Source organism: Rhinopithecus bieti, unplaced genomic scaffold, assembly GCF_001698545.2.
Source record: "Rhinopithecus bieti isolate Rb0 unplaced genomic scaffold, ASM169854v2 scaffold_21891, whole genome shotgun sequence".
Taxonomy (NCBI): Eukaryota; Metazoa; Chordata; class Mammalia; order Primates; family Cercopithecidae; genus Rhinopithecus; species Rhinopithecus bieti.
In genome coordinates, this window is record NW_016810869.1 from 1,487,900 (window position 1) to 1,509,896 (window position 21,997).

Here is a 21,997-nt window from a genome sequence, read left to right on the forward strand (position 1 = left end):
TTTTTTTTTTTTTTTACCATATACTCATTAATTCAGTTTTGAGTCATTAAAAAAAACTCTCTCCGTGTATTTATTCAATTCTTTCTTGAGTGAGAGAGAATAAATGCATTTTATGTGCTGACAGCTGTGATACTGGCTGGTAATATAATGGTTAATAAAACAAGACCACTACCTTTGAGCAAACTGCAGACTTACAAATAGAAAATTCCAATATGATGTCTGATAAGCACCAAAATAGGGGAACCATAGAGTTGGACAGGGAGCCCCACTTGTGGATGACAGAAGACATCCTCAGCGAATCTTAAATAATGCATAATGGTTTATCAGGTAGAAAAGGAAAAATAGATGGACATTGACATACAGGATAAAATGATTTTCAAAAATACTATTTTCTTCCTGGTGAGTTTATAGTCCAGCTTGGGCTGTGTGTGTGTGTGTGTGTGTGTGTGTGTGTGTGTGTGTGTGTGGGTGTGTGTGTATGTGTACCCGTGTGTGCGTTTGTGTGTTTTGGGGAAGATCATTCAAATAATAAATTTTCTATATAGCTTTGCAAATATGTTACGAGAATACGGAAAAGGCAGTACCAGAGACTTCCTTGGTGTGCAAGATTTTATCAGATTATTGTTTCTTGCATCTCTTGCTAAGTAATGGTTATAGAGCCAAAGTAATTGCAGTGCGCTATATTGCCGGTGAGAAAAGCGTAATGTTGTTGTATATTTCTTGTCGTGGGCAATAATCTGCCGACAAAGTCTGAGACATTTTGGATGGCTCAATACAGAAAGATGCAAAAATAAACTGGATTCTAAAGCATGTTTTAACGTAAGATTTGTATGTATCTTTTTGATCTACACGATATAACTTCACCAATTATCTAAGGAATCATATTCTCCTAGGAACAGGTTTTTCAATCTTTCCACTATTGACATTTTGGACTGGATAATTCTTTGTGGTGAGGGTCTTCCCTGTGCCTTGTAGGATGTTTAGTAACACTCCTGGCCTCTACCCAATAAATGTGGCAGTGTTCCTCCCACTAACACAAAGTGGTGATGTCTTCAGACGTTGCCAAATGTCCTCTGGGTGACAAAATTGCTCTGAGTTAAAAACTACTGCCCTAGAGAACATGCAATATAAAGAATTAAAAATGTCAAAGTAGAAACACAAATTCAATAATATATTTATTAAATGGATAATCCTGTCCAGAGAGACTTTCGTAGTGCCAGAATGCTCATGCCATGTACTTCAAAATGAAAACATGTTCTATCTGGCTAAGTAAGCATTTGCAGTGTTTAAATATTAATTGTCATCTTGAAGTGCACAGTATTATGAAAACACTGAGGAAAGTCGTGGAATAAAATGAGGTTATTTGCACCCACAGAAGGAAGAGTAATGGCGTGGCTACTTGGGAACCATGAGGTTCTCATTAAAAAAAAATTAATATATATATATGTATATATATACACATACACACACACATACATACTGTATAGCCTTCATTTAGAAGACCCGTTGAATTATGTTCGGCTCCTAGTAAGGTACTGGCTGTCATATGTGTGTGTGTGTGTGTGTGTGTGATATATGACATATAGACATATGTGACATATACATATACACATGTGACATATACATATATACATATATGACATACATATACATGTATACATACATGTATGTATGTATGTATGTATGTTAAATATTTAGATAAGCATATATACATCCACTGTATATACTTATCTAAATAATTTCAACAGAGTAAACACATGTGAACAGAATGGCATTATAATATTATTGAGGGCAAATGTAACCTGGATTAATCCATAATAGGTGTACATATTTGATCAATGCAAATTTGAGACTTTAAATTTTCCCTTTTTTGTGATCTACAGTACATTATCACATCAGCCTTGATCTTTACCACCTTCTATCAATTATTTTATGGAATTGCTTCTTTAATTCCTTTCTCTACAGTTACATTACATGTCTAAGTTATATAGTCTTCAGAATTGACAATTAAAATATGATATAATGAGTTAATGTGTTTATCACAACATGAAGATGAAAATGACCATGAGATGAAATGATACCTGGTTTTTAAGTCAGGAGTCAAGTGAATGGTTTTAGAAATTAAGATGAATAAAATTGTATTTGTAAATGGCATTACACTTTCCAATGAAAAGCGTATCATAACTGACTAAGAAATTTAGCAATAATACAAAGACATAAAATTGGCAATAAAAAGCTGGTAAAGGTGTTTGTCTTAATTGTGCATATCATATCTCTTTTATTTAAAACAGGAATAATTTTTATCTCTTCTCTTTTTATGGAGACATCCTAAAGTTTCTGCAATTATAGTCTTGCTTTCACCTAGAGAATGAGTTTCTATAATTGTTAGTGAAGCGAATTTGTTTCTATTGGCAGGGTCATTTTTTTTTAATGTTTTAAATCTAGAAGTTGTTTCAAAAAAAATCTTATACCGCAGATCACAATGTAGTTTGGCCAGAACATAAACTTTACTATTTTCTTTTTCAAATATACATTTCTATATGACAATGTACAAACTTTTAGCTCTTCTGTATATGAGTAAAATATACTTATCATTAAATACCATTTAAAAGCATTTAACAGGTTGTAATCGGTTATGGAGCTAGTAATTTTTAATGTATGAGAGAGAATAAAATACTGTATTTTAACAGAATTATGAGTATACATTTAATAAATTTTAGGTTCAATATAGTAAACTTATTTTGCAGCTACAAAAGGAGATTGTTTTACTGCAAAGTTCCTTTTTCTTGGAAATGCATTGAAACATCTCTAATCTTTTTCATGTCTTCTTTTTTCACCTCCAATCTCTAAGGCCCCAGGCTGTTCCATTTGCAGCTGTGTTTCTTGTTGCAGAGCAACAAGAAGAAACACCAGCTGTGCTGACTTTATTGTGCTTCTTGTTGGAGAGCTGATTTAGTTCTGCCCAAATGTCTTGGGATGTTCACGCTGGACACCTGCCAAGATTCTAGTAGCCATTTAAAAATCATTACCCTGGGGCATAATGTTCAGAATGGGATCATTTCAAGAAAGTACAGCCAGCTCTCTAATTCTGCATGGAACATTGCAGTACTCGTGAAGAGACACATTGGACAACTGACAAATCAGAAAGTAGACAAAATTTTGCAAGTTTCATAATTTTCTTCTTTATTTACGTAAGTATTCTTCTGTGTAAGTTAGCTTTTGTTTCATACAAATCAACCCATCCACAATTTAGTGGCCACAAGCAATATTTGTTCTATTTGCTTATAATTCGGTGGGCCAGGCTGCTCTTCTGCTAGGGTCATACATTGCGCTGTAGTCATCTAGGAGCTCGAGCGGAGCTGGTGTCTCCGTCACCTGCAGTGGTGGATGCTGGTTATCAGCTGGTTTTTCTGGGGTCTCAGCTGGGTGGCTTGTCTCTGATCCATGGTATCTCATCCTCCAGTTAGGGGCCTGCTTCGTGTGCATTCTTAGGTCAGCAGTTCAAGAAGATAAGAGCCAAAATATTAAGAGTTTTAGAGATGAGGCTCAGAAGTTCTGTTTTTCCACTTTTGCTGCATTCTGTTGTTGTATCCCCTCAGTTGAAAGAAGATATTCTGTAAATATTTATCGACCAAGTACATGATGTTCCTTTCCACCTACAATTACATCTAGAGGAAAGATTTTGTGGAAATATTGACTCTTAATTTTTGGAACATAATTGTTCCAGTATCTGGTAAAATTGCATTATTGTTTCATTGGGTAAAGATTCTTTTTATTTTTTTTTAATATATCCTTAACTTTGTTGTTGTAAATTAAAGAAAGGCCCAATAAACCAACGTAGTTTTTAACTCTTATTCAGTGATTGATGTGATTTACTAGATTGCATTTTACACTTCAAGTGATCCCTGAGCCTTTCCATTTACTTTTTTTTTAACTTATATGTTAAGTTCAGCAATATATGTACAGGATGTGCAGGTTTGTTACATAGGTAAACATGTGTCATGGGGTTTGTTGTATAGATCATTTCATCACCCAGGTATCAAACCTAGTATCTATTAGTTATTCTTCCTGATCCTCTTCCTCTTCCCATCCTCTGCCCATTGGTAGGCCCTAGTGTACACAATTACCCTCTTACCACTTAATTTTTATGAATGTGAATGTAGACCAGACTTGGAATTTCCTAATAAAACTGGTCATTTCACAAGATAAAATACTTGACTAGAAGATATCTATTTTTCTGCATAAATTGGTCCACATTCATACAGATTTAATTGGTACGTCATGTTTTAAAAAATATGATAGCCAAAGAATGACTTTCTTATTTATAGTCCTCGATGTAGAAAACTGAAGCACAAAACAAACCTGTCGGAGGTTCTTGGCAGTTTAAAGAAGCAGGTTATGTGTAGGTAATTCTAAAAAATATAATAAGTGAAATTATTACAGTGGTCAATGGATCATTGAGGTATATAATTTGGCTTTGGAATGTAGCACTTCTCTTGAAGTAGAGAATGTCTTTTTTTGAGAAAATAAGCATAATAAAATATTTACTACAATTGATCTTAGAGCAACCTTGGCTTATTATTTTAGCACCTCTCACCTTTAATTATAAGTTACTTAGAGGCCGGGCGCGGTGGCTCAAGCCTGTAATCCCAGCACTTTGGGAGGCCAAGACGGGCGGACCACGAGGTCAGGAGATCGAGACCATCCTGGCTAACACGGTGAAACCCCGTCTCTACTAAAATACAAAACTAGCCGGGCGAAGTGGCGGGCGCCTGTAGTCCCAGCTACTCGGGAGGCTGAGGCAGGAGAATGGCGTAAACCCGGGAGGCGGAGCTTGCAGTGAGCTGAGATCCGGCCACTGCACTCCAGCCCCGGTGACAGAGTGAGACTCTGCCTCAAAAAAAAAAAAAAAAAAAAGTTACTTAGAAATCATCTGATATTCTACTGGACTGTAGGTCCCTTAAAAATATATTTTAAAAATCTCAGTATCATGTACACCTAACATAGTGTCTAAAACTAAATAGGTAATAAATAAAATATGTATAGAATGAGTAAACACAGATTATATACATTTTCACAGAGACTGAGAGCTATTATTAAATGTGACATTTTTCCTATGTTTATCATATTCATTCATGAATCAGTTTTCTCATTAGAATCATTCTTATTAATTACATAAATTGACTGGAATGTCACACATATAGATCCTAATAATAACAATTTATGTTGTTTCCTTCTTACTGAGGAAATAGAATAAAGCAATAATCTCAAAATTGACACTTGTCATAATTCAGGTATCACTAAAAATATTAATCAGTCTATGTTGTTGTCCCTATATTTTAATCAAAGCATATGAATTAAAATTGTTTGTATCATTTTATAAGTTGAAAAATATTTTAAGCAAAAGCTGAAATTATGGTATTAGGACATATACTGAAATTTTATTTTATTTAAACAATCAGGATATGTGATAATCACCCTCACTTTCAATTGAACATGATTTCTAATTCTGTATGGATAATTTCTTTTGGGGGGGGCACATAATTTTGGATAGTTATGTCCATTTCCTAGGAGTCAGGTGTTCAGTGAATGTTCAGTGATCAGGCACAGAGAGAAAGCTCAACATCAGAGACGTGGAGTAGGCCCAGCGATTAGATATAGAGTGAAGGCACCAAGATCATATCTGAAAATAACACACACATACAAAATGACTAGGTTTAGTGTGAAGGCATAGTGACCAGGCATAGAGTAAAAATGACACAGCAGTCGGATATAAACATTGCAGTCAGGTATAGCTGGAAGTTGCAATGGTCAGGAATAGATAGAAGGCAAAATGATCAGGTTTAGAGAGAAAGTACAGCATCAGATATCGTGAGAAGATACAGCAATTGGGTATAGAATGAATGCACAGTGATTGGGTGTAGAGAAAGTCACCATGATCAGATAGAGAGTAAATGCACAATGGTCAGGTATAGAAGGGAGACACAGCAATTGGATGTAGAAACAAAACACTGTGAAGGTAGAAGGTGAGGGCACATCACTTAGAGAGAAGGCCCAGTGTGGAAGAAGACTGGCAGTGCCATCACGGGTCTCTACTGCTTTCTACCAGACTTCCATTTTCCCACTGGTTTTCGGTGATCAGTCCTTGATCATCATAAATTCATTCTCTTTGTCATAATGGCACATCTTCTTGAAATCCTCTGAGTTTCTCTCAGTCAATTTCACTTCCCCTTTTAATATATAGAAAAATTTTCTTGTACTCATACTCTGGCAAGGAGAAAACTTTGAAATCCTGTTTGGATATTATTATCCTGTACAAGCTAAATGGCCAATTTAAATCTTCCACTACTGTGCCACACAGAAACACCATGGAATATTGTGGAAGTTGCGAACTTTCATAAAGGGGTGCTACTCTCCGAGTTTATCACAACAGTCCATGTAGATACCAAGAAGCAAGCACCCTTACACATAGGAGCAAATATGATGGCTTTGTTATATGCAACTGTTTGTGGTAATTTATTATGTAGTATAGAAAACAAACACATATACAAAAAACCACAAAAATCTAAATATGCAACAATAAGCAATGTGGAATGTAAGATAGCTACAGAGATTATATTAAACATCTATTATTTTAATTATATTTATTATATAAGTATATATTATAAAAGAAGAGATCAAAGTATTTGTTCTTTGTCTTTCAAGATCAATAATTTACTAGATTATTACTCTGTGGTGATTCTTCTGTGTCATGTCTCTCTCATATGTGCAGCTGTCTATATTTTTTTATTTTTTTTGAGACAATATCTTACTCTGTCCCCCAGGTTAGCTAGAGTGCAGTGGCATGATTATGACTCACTGCAGCCTTGATCTCCCAGGCTCAAGTGATCCTCCCACCCCAGCCTCCCACCTAAAGGCGTGTACTACCATGCCCAGCTAATTGTTGTATTTTTATTAGAGACAGGGTTTCACAATGTTGCCCACACTGAACAAAATTTTAATTGTTACATTCAAGTGTTCTTTATTAGGGGATTTTGAATTCTTGTGTTGTATCTTAATATAAATTTTCTGGTCCATTATTTCAAGTGCTTTATTCAGAGATGCCAACGTAAATTGTTCACTTAATTTTCACAGTTGTCATAAATACTCAAATCATAAATGTCTCATCCGATTATTTCTAAAATTCTTTTAATTCTTTCCTCCAATTAAGTTACCTGAATTTTCAAAAAAATAATATTTTACATAATTGTCATGTAGATATCGATGACAAATTATTGGGTGGGGTAAAAACGCATAGTGTTTTGTTTACTGTATGTATATATGTATAAAATTATAGCCCTTTGAATGAACAGAGATAGAGTTATAGAAGATATACAAGACAATGTTAAGGTTGCTTTCCTTAAGAGAAATAGCACTGGACTTGTGTTTATTTTTCTTACCAGTGTTTATTTTTCTTACCAAGTATAGGTGTGACTTCTCTAACTTAAAATATCCGATATAATCAATACATGTAACAATGTATTGTAACCTACTGTCTTTTCAGCAAAGAGATATAATAGCAGCACTTAGGTTGTACCTGCTTTATAACTAAAAATACTCTTGGAATCAGATTCCATGTGATTAAAGCAACCACTGAGACTGCAGTTGACAGCGACATAAAGAACCTGGTGATTCCAAGCGACATTTCATGAACTCTGTTCCACCATGTTTAATTTTCTGTCTTAAATATACATTTGTATAATGTAGTGAGCCAATGATATTCTACTGTCTATATTTTTATTTACCTGGTTAGATGCTTTGCAAACACTCACCTATGTTATGGAGAGTAGTGACTCAGCAACATTTGCCTCCCAGGGAGGACAGCTTGCAACAAAGCCACACCAGCCCAACCACATTTCAGAGTATGTGAGTGAGAAATCAAGTTTTATTGCTTAAAGACTCTAAAATTTAGTGTTTGTTTGTTATTGCAATATAACTTACTCTTAGATATATCTTTCTGATATATCACCCCTTTGACACGTCAGAGACCATATACCAAAAAGAAACCATAAATATTTCAAAAAGAAACCATAATAATAAGGTAGGGTACCAAGAGTGGATAAGAGATTCCAAAAATTCCTAGAGCACTGAAGACACTGAAATTGGATTAATGGGCAGCAGGTGGGTGGCGTGGGGAGATAGATCAAATGTATAGCCCTAAACATTAAAGGAGAACATTATCTTGTCCAAGAAAGTCCTTGTAAATACAAGATATGGAGAAGAAACTGGGAAAGTCACCTGGACAACTTAGTAAATTGAAGCTTTTGAAACAAGAAAGAGGTTTTTTTGTTTGTTTGTTTGTTTGTTTGTTTGTTTGTTTGTTTTAATCTCTTCTGTGCAATCCAAGAAACTATGTTTTTATTCTACCATGAGACCTTTGGTGAATTTTTCTGAGGATGAATCAAAAAAGGAATATTGTGACACAAGAATTAACTTCCAGTAAACCAAAACGTCCACATCATAGGGGAACAAAAGCAAAATAAAATAAAACAGCTCTTATCAATAGACAAATAATACAATTCCCCTCTTCTGATGCAAGTTACTCCTGCTTTGGAAATGGAAGAGTACTCAACCAGCTTAGAAAGAATATCAATGCATTCCAGCCATGCTTACTAAGAGGTAGCATTCCAGTTGGGAGGGGAAAACATCAACTCAGTTTTTAAATGATAATGTGCTATTATCTTTCAATCAGCCAGCTGTTTTTTTTTTTTTTTTTTTTTTTTCTTTTTTTTTTGGAAATAAAGCAACAACACAAAAGACAAGGATTAAAATGAACAAACAGAAAATGTTATTGCATTCATTAAACAAGAACAGCATGAAGTTGACGCAGGACTTTTCTCGCCCCCTTTGCTGGACTTGCAGTAGGGGTCACCCCATCTACTTAGCCCACTGCACTCAGCCCCTGGCAGGAGGGAGCATGTAAGTGAGGAAGTATGGGGTCTGGCCAACTGCTTTGAGCATCAACACAGGAGCAAGCTCTGTGTGAGGCTGCAGTCAGATCAGGTGTGTCACCCTGAGGGGAATTTGATGATGCCCAGGCAGTGGTGCCTGTGACCCCAAAACCCCAGAGGGGTTTTTACAATGTGCTAATTGGCTGCCTGCTGTCCAATGGAAAGAGACATGTTAGCATCTCAGCCTTTTGCCCTGTTTTGGCACATGACTCCAGGACTCTCATGGCTCCGGGACTGACTTGGACTTGCCGTTGCTTCTGTCATGTGAGGCAGCTGCCCTCCATTGGCAAGGTCAGAGAGCCAGTGCTATAGACTTTCTGGGCACCTTCCTTCAGTGGGTCTCACGCTCTTGTCCCACATCCAAGAAGAATGAGGTCACACTGATAGTTGAAGGGTAGTGAAGGCAGAGAATTTTATTCAGCTCCCAGCGGAGAGGGGATGGGAGGGTTGGCTTGTCTCTCCTGAAGTCAGGTCATCTCTCTGTGTGGCTGAGTCCACAGTTTTTGTAGGCATAGGTTAAAGAAGTGTGTACTGATCCATTCATGGGTTTGAAAAAAAGGGACCAGTCAAAGGTGGGAACAGTGTAAAAACAATTAGGAAAGGGTAGATATATGTAAAATAGGCGAAGGGTGAAGCTCAATCAAAGGAAAGCACTACAAAGAGGAAGACAGATTCTTAACCTGGTCTGTGAATTTGACTTGTAGCTTAGTCTTCATGCTTTAAACTGCCTTTGGCTTGAAGATGAGGTTTAATGGGATACCCGCCCTTGGTCTGCCTAGGATTTCTCTGCCTCCTGCCTCTATCATTTCCTCCTCTGAAGAGGTGCATCTAACTGCTGTTAGAATAGGGATCATGACCAATATTAGCTACTTCCTGCTGACGGGGGATGCTGTTTTGGGAAAATGGAACTCAGATTCCCCTTAAGAGGCCTATCTGAGGGTTTCTGGTTAAAGGGAGCTATCATCCAAGGCTCCGGTTGCGTGACCACTTAAAGTTTGACAGCCTGTAGGTGAGAAGAACAAGTTTTACAAGGTTAAGTATGCATGGATCAAATATTAACTCCTCACACAAAAAGAAGTTAAAAGGAAAGAATCTAGTGCCGAAGATAACAGATATAAGAGATTAAATATACTAATCATCCTGAAAACAATATTTTGCCCCAAGCTGTTTCACCCTGAAAGAAATTAAATCTTAGATAGGAGCAATTAAACTTTACAAGAGAGATAATTGTTTAAGGAAGTAGATATTCCCATTGGTGTTCAAGATTAAGGAGTCCTTCATAAAGATACCTTATGGGCTTAATTACGATAAAGGCTAAACAAGAAATGCTTGATTTTGATGATATAGCTGTGTCACAGATTTTTTTATTTTTTATTTATTTATTTTTTTGAGATAGTGTCTCACTCTGTCACCTAGACTGGAGTGCAGTGGCATGATCATAGCCCACTGCAACCTTGAACTCCTGGGCTCAAGACCCTCCTGCCTCAGCCTCCTGATTAACTGGTACTACAGGTGTGTACCACCACATCTGTATACTTTTTTATTTTAAAAACTTCCTTTTTTTGGCTGGGTGTGGTGGTTTGCAGCTGTAATCACAGTACTTTGGGAGGCCGAGGCGGGTGGATCGTGAGGTCAGGAGATCGAGACCATCCTGGCTAACACAGTGAAACCCCGACTCTACTAAAAATACAAAAACTTAGCCAGGCGCGGTGGTGGACGCTGTAGTCCCAGCTACTCGGGAGGCTGAGGCAGGAGAATGGTGTGAACCAGGGAGGTGGAGCTTGCAGTTAGTCGAGATGACACTGCACTCCAAGTTACCCTGGCGCGACAGAGTGAGGACTCCATCTCAAAAAAAAAAAAAAAAAAAAAAAAAAAAAAAAAAAAAAAATTTTTGTAAGAACATGGTATTCTCTATGTTGCCCAGGCTGGTTCTTGAATACCGGGCTCAAACTCCTGAGCAATTTGGCCCCCACAGTTCTGTTTATTGAATAGGTATAGAGCCACTAGCGCTAGGCCTATTATCATAGTCTAAAAAAATATCTATTTTTTAAAAAATATTATGAGAGACAAGTCCCAATCTGTTACCAGGCTGGTAGATGCACGTGGCACTGAATATCAGGGGAAGCGCGCTGCAGCTTGCCTCTGGAGGAACACTGGATTCTCCTACCTCAGCCCTCCTGAGTAAGCTAGGACCACAAATGTGCACTACCAAGTCTGGCTAATTTTGATTTTTTGCAGAAACACGATTATATGCCATGGTTGCCCAGGCTGGTCTTAAACTACTGAGTTTAGCAACCACCAGCTCAGCCTCCCAGAGTGCCTGGGGATGCAAGTGTGAGCACCATGCAGGCTCATGATTTAATTCTGATGGTGACCACCCATTCTTTCCACTTATTAATTAAGTAAAATGGAAGCTCAATCTCAAGAAACCATTTCTAAAACATTCACACAATAAGAGAGATAATATTATAGAATACTATTGACAACAAGATTTGAGTTCTGAAACATTCTCTCTCTTCTTATTATATAATAATTATTTTCCATCTCTCCTAAGAAATTCATCATTTCATTTCACATGCACTAACAATTTATCAGGTTCTAACATGCTGAGTATTCAAGTTTTGAATGCAAAGGGGCATCCAATTCTCATTTTAAAGACAGATTGAGATCCCTAATTTCAAATCTGAAAATCCAATGCTCCAAAATCCAAAACTTTCTGAATGCTCATGTGATGATGAAGATGACATTTTTTAACACTGAAGAAAAGTTCCTATTGTGATGAAAATATGTGATAGGTTCATTGTGGAATAGAATGTAGTGTGCCATTTGTAAAGAACAAAAAATATTGTCCATCTATAAAATCAAAGATGTAATACAATTCTAATAAGGCAAGTGACTCTTAGAGAAAAAATTTTTAAATAGCCATCTCCAGAGGAACCACTTCCTGGTCCCTCAATGCTTCTGATGTTTATTTTCTCCTTAAAAAGTACAGATGGACAGTAATCTTTTAGTTTATGCTTTAATGGCTCATAGTCATGTATTCTGGTGATCTGTTCTTCTACTTAGCCACTACAAATACATTACTTTTCGCTGCAGTTAATTGTATGCTTTTTTTTTTTTTTTTTTTTTTTTTTTTACCATTTAGTACTTCTGTGTGAAAATGAGTGTTTATCAGTAGCATATAAATTCAGAGTCAGAAATAGTGGTGATGCCAAACAACCAGAGATTGTCCACATAGGTGGCTGAGATAATGCTTTGTGATGGTTAAATGTACACAAATATTGTTTCATTCACAAAATTATTAAAAACATAACTAACTTTCAGTCTATAGAAATAAGATGCATATGAAATTTAAATGAATTTCATATTTAAACTTGGGTCCCATCCCCAAAGTATCTCATTATGTATATGCAAATATTTGAAACTGAAAAGAATCTGAAATCTGAAATGTTGGTCCCAAGCGTAAGAGATACTTAACTTGTACTCACTATATTAGCATCAAATATAGAATCTAACCTTTGTGTTTCATAGTGTGTAGTCATTACTCTTCAAAATGGGTAAAGGACCATTGGGGAGAAATCTGTTAATACCTTCTGTGTCAATCAAAGTTCTAGCAGAAAAACACATCAACTGACAGTTAGACAAATAGGAAAAATTGAGAACAAGTTACAAAAATGGAGGGACTGAAAAGTCAAATAGTACCCTATGAAACAATCACTGCAACAGTAGGGCTCCTTTAAGGCTGAGAGGAGTAGTATTACCTAAGGCCAGAACTTGGATCTTATAGAATGGACCATGGTAGGGGACAGCTGAAAGGGAGCTGGAACCACTGAAGTACTGCAATCTTAGTCAGATAAATCATCCAAAGCAGAAAGAAGGTGGGAGGGAGACAGAGACAGAAGGGCGGAGATAGAGAGATTGACTTATTATTGTTTTTCAGTTTCCGTCTATTACTTCCCCTTATTCTGTTGGTAAGAAAAGCTAATCAATATCAATGACAGGTATTAAGTTTCTGCAAGCAGAGCGGAGCAGGACAGGGTAGGGAATTAATTTGAGATAATATGCAAATATACTTGTAAGATATGTTAAGACTAGTGGGCATATTATCAGTCCAGTTTTCACTACAGCCATTTACTCTGTACAACTATGAAGAGAATTATGAACAGTCTACAAGACTGTAGAGGAACACAACAGTGTTGTTAGTACCTGGATATTACTCCCTTCTAAGTATTCTGCCACATATTCTTATTTCACAAAAGGGACTTACTGTCTTGGCCTTTCACTACGGAAAATGTGATAGAAAGCTGCTTCTGCCCAAGTAGACGCATCCAGAGTATCCTTTTACACCATCAAGGACCACACAAAACAATTGCAGAAAATATTGTAAGTATTAAACAAAATTCAGCAGATCTTGACTGGGTTGAGTAATAGCGTATATGAGAAAGACTGCTACATATCAAAATAGATAGGGCTGGACTTGAATTCTGCCTTCTCCAATTGTCAACTAAACAACTTTTTTGAACCTCAACTTCTCTATGGGTAAAACAGTATTAAATATCATTTTCTCAATATGAATGTTAATTTAATTATTTTATTAAATTCAATGGCTTACAACAGAGGGCTACCACATCATTGGCACTTAATACATATTATTTCCCTGATTATTATTTTTTTCCATTTATGGAGCAGAATATAAGTTGTACATGTGAATGTGAAATTTCACATTAGTTAGTTCCATAAATAAGATCTTATTGAAAGTGCACAGAAATTAACAATTGCTGTGGTTTTATAGTTAGTACACACAATAGTGAATTTTGTTTTGGTACTCAGCCCAGATGTTTCATATGTGTACTTGCAGAGATGTTTTTCTTTTCAATCCAATGGCTTGAGTGAATACTCAAAACTTTATAAAATTACACAATGACTAGAATTCAGTGTTATTGGTCGTTGGTGAAATTACAGTTCTGTATAGAATGAAATTTAAGTTGTGTCTTGACGACTATTGCTTTTTCACATTTCCTGGGAAATTCTTCTGAGAATTAAGCCCTACAAGATTCCTTCAGAGAGGTACTCTGAGCCTTCGTAAATCTCCAGCTTATTTTCACTCAAAGTTCTTATTCAACATTGACTCTCTTGAGATTTTAACAGAGCTGTGAACCCTGATGAGTCATGCATAACAATTTGTAGTCTCAGAGAGTATTTGCTTGGTATAAAAATGCCTTATTAAATATTTCAAATTGGTTTTTAGAAACTTTCCAGAAAGTCTACTCTTTCTGTTTCTTATTGATGTGCATCTGTGCAAAATGCGTGCTATTTATAAAGCAGTAGTACCAAAAAACAAATGAAAAGAATGACAATGACACAGGGCAGTCCCTAAAGAAAATAAGACTTAGTTTTATTGTAGAAAAGATATCTTGAAAGCATTCTTATATGCTTAAATCTTCCTCAGATTTGTGTAAAACATCAGCTGAGAGAAACTAATCCTCAGCATGGGAACAGCTAACTGTGTGCCATAGGAAATATTTAACATGAAAATATTATATACCAAATAACCAATGAAACTTGAAATACAACATTTTGTAATTATAGTTTTAAGGGAAACAGTTTCAAAATATAAAATGTTTCTAAAGCACTTTTGAAAGATATTTCTTTAATTGAGAAACCAATTATCTAGGGAGAGGAACTGTTGGTTTAGTATCTATTCATCAAACCTATATAATAATTCCCAGAGAAAATTAGATTCCTATTGTAATATTCTGGTAGAATAATGGAATTTTAGACATTATATTTTTCCATTTTGAAGTCTTGCACTGTAGAGAATTTTTTTTTCTTTTCTACTATGCAGAAAATTTGGGCACACAGTATGAATAAAGGAATTGAATTAGCCAATTAGGAGACTTTTCTCAGACAGAGATGTAAATACTGAGAATCTGTTTCACTTGAACTTTTAATGAGTGATAAAATTCATTAAAATGCCCAATTCAATACATTAACTAACTTTAAAATGTCAACAGGCAGATCATTAGAAGTGTCTGATCAAAATATCAGATATTCATCTTTATTTACTTTAATCTATTTGTAACAATAACTTTTTATACCTCTTATGATGAATCTGGTTTCAAATATAATACACAATTTTTTTCTTGACTTATAACTTCATAGTTTTGCCCAGATTAAAAGCAACTAAAAATTATGAGAATAAATGTCCATTTTTCCCGCTGAAACTCTAGCACACCATCTTCATTTGCTAGAGTGGCCCTACAAAAGTGCCACAGACTGGGTGACTGACACAACAGAAATGTATTATCTCACAGTCTGGAAGCTAGATGCCTGAGAACAAGGTGTCACCAGTTTGTTCTCTCTGAACAGAGAAAGGACCTGTTTCACAGCTCTCCCATAGTGTCTACTGGTTCGCTGACCATCTTTGGTGTTTTCGGCTTGTAGCCACAGCGCCCTAATATTTACTTTCATCTTCACATGGTGTTATCCCTGTGTATATGTGCCTTTCTCCACATTTTTCATTTTTATAAGGATGCCAGTCAATGTAGATTAGGGCCCGCACTACTCCAGCATGGCCTTCTCTTAACTAATTTCATTTAAAAAGTACTATTTCTAAAGAAGGTCACATTCTGAGGTACGGGGGATTAGGACTTCAACATATCCATTTTGGAGGGTGTAATTTAACCCATAACATATACCTTGATTAGCTTACTTATTCATTTCCTTTTTGTTTATTGATTGATTGATTGATTGTCTTGTTTATTTGGACTCATATAACAGAAAGCCATAGTCTAGGTGGCTTAAACAACATTTGTTTGTGACAATTCTGAAGGATGGGACGTGCAAGATCAAGGTGCAAGCAGATTCCATGATGATGGCACACTTCCTGGTTCACAGAAGGCCATCTTCTTGCTGTGTCATCATATGGCAGAAGGAATGAGGAAGCTCTTTGGGGCCTTCTTAATAAAGTCACTAATCTCTTAATAAAGAGGAATCTGCTCTCACACGGTATTTGCAAAAACCCTGCCCCCAAATACCATCACACTAGAAGTTAGAATTTCAACATAGGAATTTGAGGGGCACATGAACATTTAGCCTATAGCATTAATAAAAGCACACACTTTTTTCTAGTATAATTACTGAATATACCAAGTCTTACAATTTTCCATCTATATTTCAAATAAACAAGAATTTAAGATATGAATATATTTTTCTTTCAGCCCTAAGCTTTCTTTCCAGTCCTACCTAGTAAAAGATCCTTGAACAATAGGGCAAGAGATTTCTTTTCCATCTCTGCTATTTATGTCCACCCCTGTTCTGTTCTCTGATGGATTGGCATTTAGTTGGGTTCTGCTATTCATAAGTGTGTGTGTTCCCTTCAATCAGCAATCTGGTACTCAAAGTGGTACCCTGATGCCTTCAGGCACCACCAAAGTACAATACACACAGTACAAGAGGCAATTTGTTGCTCTTTGCTTCACACACAAAGAGAATTGTGTGAGACTTCCTGTGCAGAAATGTATGTAGCTATTAATGACCATTCTTTTGGATCAGGGCAGAGAGTTACCATATATATATATTTTTGTCTGTTCTACTAACTTTCCTTTGTTGCTTTAAACAATCACTTAGACAATATCACCATGCTACCCTTCTTCCTTTTTCATCTCCTTTTCTTGTTTTTCCTTATTTAACTTGTCACTGCCTTCATGTATCTCGACTCTCACTTAACAAGGCTGGACTTTTATAGACACCCCAAGCTAAACAGAGCAACTCTCTTTCTTTCGTGTGGCAATTCAGCCTATTACAGCAAATGAGGAGTGATCTTGCACTGTTTGTACTTCTCAGCTGTTTGGATGAAATGGTTACCCAGGGACTGCTATTTAGATATTAAAAACTATTTAGGCTTAAATTGCTATTTCAGGGCCAGAGCTAATTTCAAAACCTGAGGAGTGTATAAGCCTATTTTTTCAATGGCCGTTATTCTATTGTTTTCTGTAGTTTTCCCTTTCCCGAGTCCCAGTAATCCCTATGTGCCTAGAGCTATTAACACTTCTCTTATCAGATCAAAGAAAGATTTCTGTTGTTGTTATTGTTGTTGTTGTTGCTGCTGAGATGGAGTTTCACTCTCGTTGCCCAGGTCGGAGTGCAATGGCATGATCTTGGCTCACCTCAACCTCTGCCTCCCTAGTTCAAGCAATTCACCTGCCTCAGCCTCCCAAGTAGCTGGGATTACAGGCATGCACCACCATGTCCAGCTAATTTTGTATTTTTAGTAGAGATGAGATTTTTCCATGTTTGTCAGGCTGGTCTCAAACCACCAACATCAGGTGATCTGCCCGCCTTGGCCTCCCAAATTGTTGGGATTACAGGCATGAGCCACTGTGCCTGACCTTCAAAGAAAGATTTAATTGAAATAATTTTATACCATTTTTAATCATATTTTAAGCTTGCTGCACATTTAAAGCCTAATCTGGGTACCTAACAACAGACTTTATTTTATTTTATTTTTTTTCAGTGAGGTATCAATGAAAATGTCTTCAAAATCAACTTTTAGTTATAGATGCCTACCTAGTGGTATTCTCTGAATAAGTTGGAGGGTTAAATATTGGTTATGGATCAAGTATTGTGCCATCACATAAAAAGTCCCTAATATGCTATGTGAATAACTAATTATACTTTATAGTGGGAGAGATAGTCTGTATGTGACAAGCTCAGGACAGTTTGTGGTGGGAATTGATTTAATCAAGCCAGAAAGGTTAGTGGTATATTGAGAAAACTCACAGGACACACAAACCCAAACTACCTCTCTAATAATGGAGTAGCACAGAGGCAAGAACACATCTTTGTCTTTAATACTTGTAATTTTGAGACCGTTGTAGATTCACGTGTAATGGTAACATTTTGCAAATCTTTTTTTTTTTTTTTTCCCACAATGGTAAGATCATGCAAAACTATAAAGCAATATCATAACCAGGTTATTGAAATAGTGCAAGCTACTGATTGTCATTAGGTTTCCCTAGATTTACTTGTATACATTTGTGTGTGTGTGTGTATGTCTGTGTGTACAAGTGAGCTTAGTTCTACAGAATTTTATCAGCTGTGCCTATTTGTGTATCAATTACCATAATTAAAATATTGAACAGCTCCAATATCATAAGGATCCCTTATGCTTCCCTTCTATACCAAACTTCATTGCTCTAGTCTGTCTCCCAAAATCTCCAGAAAATGATAACTTGTTATTCATTTCTAATTTTTTTTTTTCATTTCAAAATGCTATATAAATGGAATCATAGTATACAACCTTTAGGGATTTACTTAATTTTCATTTAGTTGATTCCCTGAAGATTCATATAAGTTGTTGCATGTATCCATAGTCTATTCAGTTTTATTGTTGAGTAATATTTCATACTATGAATGTACCAGTTCATTTAACAAGTCTCTCATTGAAGGACATCAGGATGGTTTCCAGTGTGGGGCTATCATGAACAATGCCACTATGAATATTTGTAAGCAGGTTTTTCTGTGAACATCAGTTTTTATTTATTTGTTAAAATTCTAGGGCTGGACATGGTGGCTCACGCCTGTAATCCCAGCACTTTGGGAGGCTGAGTCAGGCGAATCACCTAAGGTCAGGAGTTCGCAGCCTGGCCAACATGGTGAAACCCCATCTCCACTACAAGTAGAAAAAATTAGCTGGGCATGGTGGCAGGCACCTGTAATCCCAACTTCTCAAGAGGCTGAGACAGGAGAATCACTTGAACCCGGGAAGTGGAGGTTGCAATGAGCCAAGATTGTGCCATTGTACTTCAGCCTGGGCAGCATGAGCAAAACTCTGTCTCAAAAAATAATAATAATAAAATAAAAATAAAAAAATAAAAAAATGCCCTATTCAATTTACTGGGTAAATGTGTGTTTAGTTTTATAAGAAATTGCCAAACAATCATATTTCTACCCACAGTGTATGAGTGACCCAGTTTCTCAGCATTCTAAACAGCAGTTACTGTCACCATACTATTTTATTGGTCCATAATTTGAAATCTCTTTTAGACATAACACAGCTCTCATCCTCTGAGGATGGATAATTGCAAATCATATTTCTTCTTAGAGTCTCATTGTTAAAATACTTTTTAGGGGCCAGAATCCTTCATATATTATACATATTTATGATCTGCTAATAAGGATTATTACGTGAACTTGGCATATTAATTCTATTTTCTAGGATCACTTGAAGACACAGAACAAGCTTTACCTAAAGTTGTGTCTGAAGTTCAACATAGAAGTACAAATTTTCTTTTCGCTCTTGTTGAACAGGCTGGAGTGCAATGGCACAATCTCGGTTCACTGCAACTTCCACCTCCCAAGTTCAAGCAGTTCTCCTGTCTCAGCTTCCCAACTAGCTGGGATTACAGGCATGCGCCGCCAAGCCCAGCTAATTTTTGTATTTTTAATAGAGACAGGGTTTTGCCATGTTTGCCAGTCTGATCTCGAACTCCTGACCTCAGGTGATCCCCCAGCCTCTGCCTCCCAAAGTGCTGGGATTACAGGCGTGAGCCACCACACCCAGGCCTAGAAGTACACATTTTCTAGTTGAACAGACATTAGGTCCTGAATCATTGACATCATTACTAAAATAAAAAACTCTTAATTGTCAGTGCTTCCATATTCAAATACCAAAATGAAGACAAAATTCCATACAAGATCATTTGATTGTAAAAATATTTTTACTTGATAGATAACCCAAATTAGTAGGTAGAAATTTTCTAGTGATGTGGAATAAAATATCAAGTATGTACTATTAGATGATTCATCAGGTACATTTTATGAATAGATGTGAATTCTTACATGAGCATTCTTACCCACTAATTCTGCAATGAAGTTGTATATCCCTTAATATACGGTTGTCATGTTATACTTAGATTAAGTTTTCGTTTAGAAACAATTGAAATATTATATAGGTGTATCTAATTATGCAAATTGGGTTTTAAAAAGTAAGCATAAAGGCATGAGCATACTACATTCAATAATTTTATTACCTCAAAATATAGTATTTTTAATGTTATAAATGAATTTACAATTCATTTTCATTATAAAAAATCCAGTGCAATGTTGGCACTGTGTCAGAGACACTAAAGGAATGAGATTTGAACTTAGTCGACCAGTTGGCTGCACACAGTGGCTCATGCTTTTAATTCCAGCACTTTGGGAGGTTGAGGGGGGTGGATAATCAGAGATCAGGAGCTCAAGACCAACCTGATCAACATGGCAAAACCCTGTCTCTACTAAAAATGCAAAAATTATCGGGTCATGGTGGAGGGCGCCTGTAGTCCTAGCTACTCAGGAAGCTGAGGCAGGAGAATCACTTGAATCTGGGAGGCAGACTGCACTCCATACTGAATGACAGAGCAAGACTCCATCTCATGTCTCAAAAACAAACAAACAAAAAAACAAACAAAAAAAGGAGACCAGTTATGTGACTCATTAATTATGCAGGTAATAAATAAAAAGAATGTGTAACACAGAAAATGACTTGAATGGAGTGTTGTGATGTCATTGATAATTGAATGTCAACTCACCCACCTTCCCGACTTAATCACAAATCATTCCACCTCCACTTTTCAGAACAGTCACGAAACATGTTATATACAGTTTTATCATACCTCTGATTTAACTGCACAGTTAGTACCAGTTTGATTTATTAGTGCAAGCCAACCAAACCTTGGTTATGTTTTATTGCTTTTTTAATGAAAATCAAAAGAGACCATTCACAATGTTACCAGCACATAAAGAACCATGTTAAAAGGTTTGAGACCAATATTATATTTTAGACTCTCTTTCATTACAGTTGATGGCAGGGAAAGAAAGCAAGTAATATGTTTTATACATACATTTAATTAAATTTACTAGGACACAACCATTACTGATCTCCATAGACATTTCACCATACCCATTTTCTGTGTTCAAATTAATCGTATGCTAAATGCCATCACACACTAAAATTTGTTTTCCTGAATGCACAGGTACCTCTGTTCTACAGGTGACAGCTACTGATGCAGATGACCCTACCTATGGAAACAGTGCTCGGGTGGTTTACAGCATTCTCCAGGGACAACCCTATTTCTCCGTCGATCCCAAAACAGGTTAGTGTGTTTACACATAACTTGCATGCAAGCGTTTGCTACAGTAAATTATAAAGCAATGGTTTTTATTTCTAGATGCTCTTTTCCATCAGATAATGTGATTTTAACACATTTTAAACATATCCTCACTTTTTCTAAAACAATGTAATGAAATAATTGAAAATAAATTAACCGCTTTCCCTATTATGTTAATTATCCATTATTTATACCCATGCAAGAAAATGTTACATATCCTTCAATATGTCTGTAATACTTAAATAAATAATCTCTGTTTAAAACAAATATGTCATATTACAAATGTTGAATGAGATTTTCAAATATATTATTTGCTCTGCTTATATATTAGTTTTAATTATTTGCTGAAGAGGGTAAATAGTTCTTTGAAATGTTCCTGCATAGATTTTGCTTGTCACATAAATTGTCAGATACACATACACACATATATATGTAAAACTGTATTGCATTGGGAGATTTATATTTCTTGAGTTGGCAATTTTTTCTAATGAGTAAATTATTCAACCCTCAATTACTGTGTTATGTAAAAAAAAATAAAATAATGCCAAAGACATAAATATTTTTTCAGGAAAAAATATAAATCTGCTCTCCTTTTATTTTTTACTGGCCAGAACATATTATATCAATCATATCATAAGACATTATATCACATCAATTATATCCTGTCATATCAGGCCAAAATGGTAATGAAGGCTGCTTAATAATGTATTACAGGATTTGCTACAGCAGCATAATCCAAAAACCATAAAAAAGCAAATGTCCCCATTGACAATCAATTTTTTGCTAAAAATTGAGTTAAGTAAAACTCATTTTTAATTTAGACAAGTGTTCAGTAACAAGTCTCAAGTTTTTCTA

General features: G+C 35.9%; 1 protein-coding gene across 4 annotated transcripts in view; it reads left to right on the forward strand.

The window, feature by feature from the left end:
• The window catches only part of CDH18 (cadherin 18), a 1,176,273-nt gene that overhangs the window by 897,061 nt on the left and 257,215 nt on the right, over window positions 1–21,997 (forward strand). For all 4 annotated transcript variants that reach the window (XM_017893219.1, XM_017893218.1, XM_017893220.1 and 1 more), the window contains one exon: window positions 21,008–21,127. In XM_017893219.1, coding sequence (XP_017748708.1) covers window positions 21,008–21,127 — 120 coding nt within the window. The remainder of the gene's footprint in view (window positions 1–21,007; window positions 21,128–21,997) is intronic.